This window comes from Medicago truncatula, chromosome 3, assembly GCF_003473485.1.
Source record: "Medicago truncatula cultivar Jemalong A17 chromosome 3, MtrunA17r5.0-ANR, whole genome shotgun sequence".
NCBI classification, from domain to species: Eukaryota; Viridiplantae; Streptophyta; class Magnoliopsida; order Fabales; family Fabaceae; genus Medicago; species Medicago truncatula.
Genome location: NC_053044.1, coordinates 4,370,769 through 4,371,949, shown reverse-complemented (window position 1 = coordinate 4,371,949; position 1,181 = coordinate 4,370,769). Strand labels below are relative to the sequence as shown.

The 1,181-nt window shown below is 37.9% G+C and overlaps 1 protein-coding gene across 1 annotated transcript; it reads right to left on the bottom strand.

Moving 5' to 3' along the window:
- Positions 1-357: 357 nt before the first annotated feature.
- LOC120579470 (kunitz type trypsin inhibitor 104-like) lies at positions 358-969 on the bottom strand. The gene has a single exon (XM_039831842.1). The coding sequence runs from the start codon at positions 967-969 to the stop codon at positions 358-360; it is 612 nt and encodes a 203-aa protein (XP_039687776.1).
- Positions 970-1,181: the final 212 nt, after the last annotated feature.

Genomic DNA, 1,181 nt, shown 5'->3' with positions numbered 1-1,181 from the left:
CTAATGTCCGTATAACCCTTTTTGGTTTGTTTACGTGAATATATTTTACCCCAATCTTTTTATTTCCCTTTTTTTATTTTAATACATTTTCACTTTTGCTTTGAAAAAAATCATTATCTTACCGTTGTTACTAGGAGTTAGAACAACAAGAACTCTTTAGTAAACAAAGAAGAGACAGAACCAGTCAAAGCTTTATTTAATATATATATACGAATCAATCGACCAGATTTTCTCTCTCTGGTTCAATTGAATGTAACGATAGCTTCACATATATATGTTTATTAAACTTACATTTAGAGCAACAAAGAAAACTCCATAAAGATACCACATAAAGAAACTTCACCATTGTACTAATAATCATTCTTTCTGGAACACGACAGGAAGGGCACCACCATCAAGCGCCAAAAGAATCTTGCCATTCTCACGAATAACACCAACAGTCCCACATTGAACCTTACAACTAGGGCACGCCTCTGTAGGGCACCATTGAATGTTATAGATACCACCAGTTTGGGTCTGCACAATCCTAAAAAAGTTACCATGTGATCCTGCACCATTATCTCTTCCGGTAACAATCAGCCTCCTTCCACTCGTTGCGTCCTTCTCACCCAACCTCCAATCTGTCGACTGCCCACAACCTGTGAAACCTTGGAATGTTACTCTCAAGTCTCTGTTAAGCCTCACATCATCATCATCATCATCATGACGAGGAGCGAAAGGAGTGAATTTCACAGCCACTCCAAGTGTCCCTTCACTGTTGCCAAGACCAACGTGCAAAGGGCATGGCGCATTTCTGGTGACCAAAATGGAACCTCCTCCATTACCTGTGATAGCGGGCCTGATGAAGTATTCCTCATCGTCCTCAACGGGTTCGCCACTTGTGTCTATGACAATTTGTGCTACTGATGTTGTGATCATAAAGAGCAACACATGAGCAATGATGAATATAGTGAGGGATCTAGTTGACATGGTTGTTAATTAATTATTATGAATTATATGTATAAGAGGATGTAGATATATTGTGATTTTGCTGTTCGTTGCCATGCAAGGTATTTATATATAGGACTGATCATGTTACGTACCATGCTTTGCATAGATTAATTGTTGAGTATATGAATAAAAGTCTAATTAATTAATAACATGAATTTCTTCTCTATTCTTTGCATGTAACTTCATGGCCT

Bases quoted from the DNA above. Each gene is read 5' to 3' on its own strand.
- LOC120579470 (XM_039831842.1), bottom strand. From the start codon at position 969: ATGTCAACTAGATCCCTCACTATATTCATCATTGCTCATGTGTTGCTC.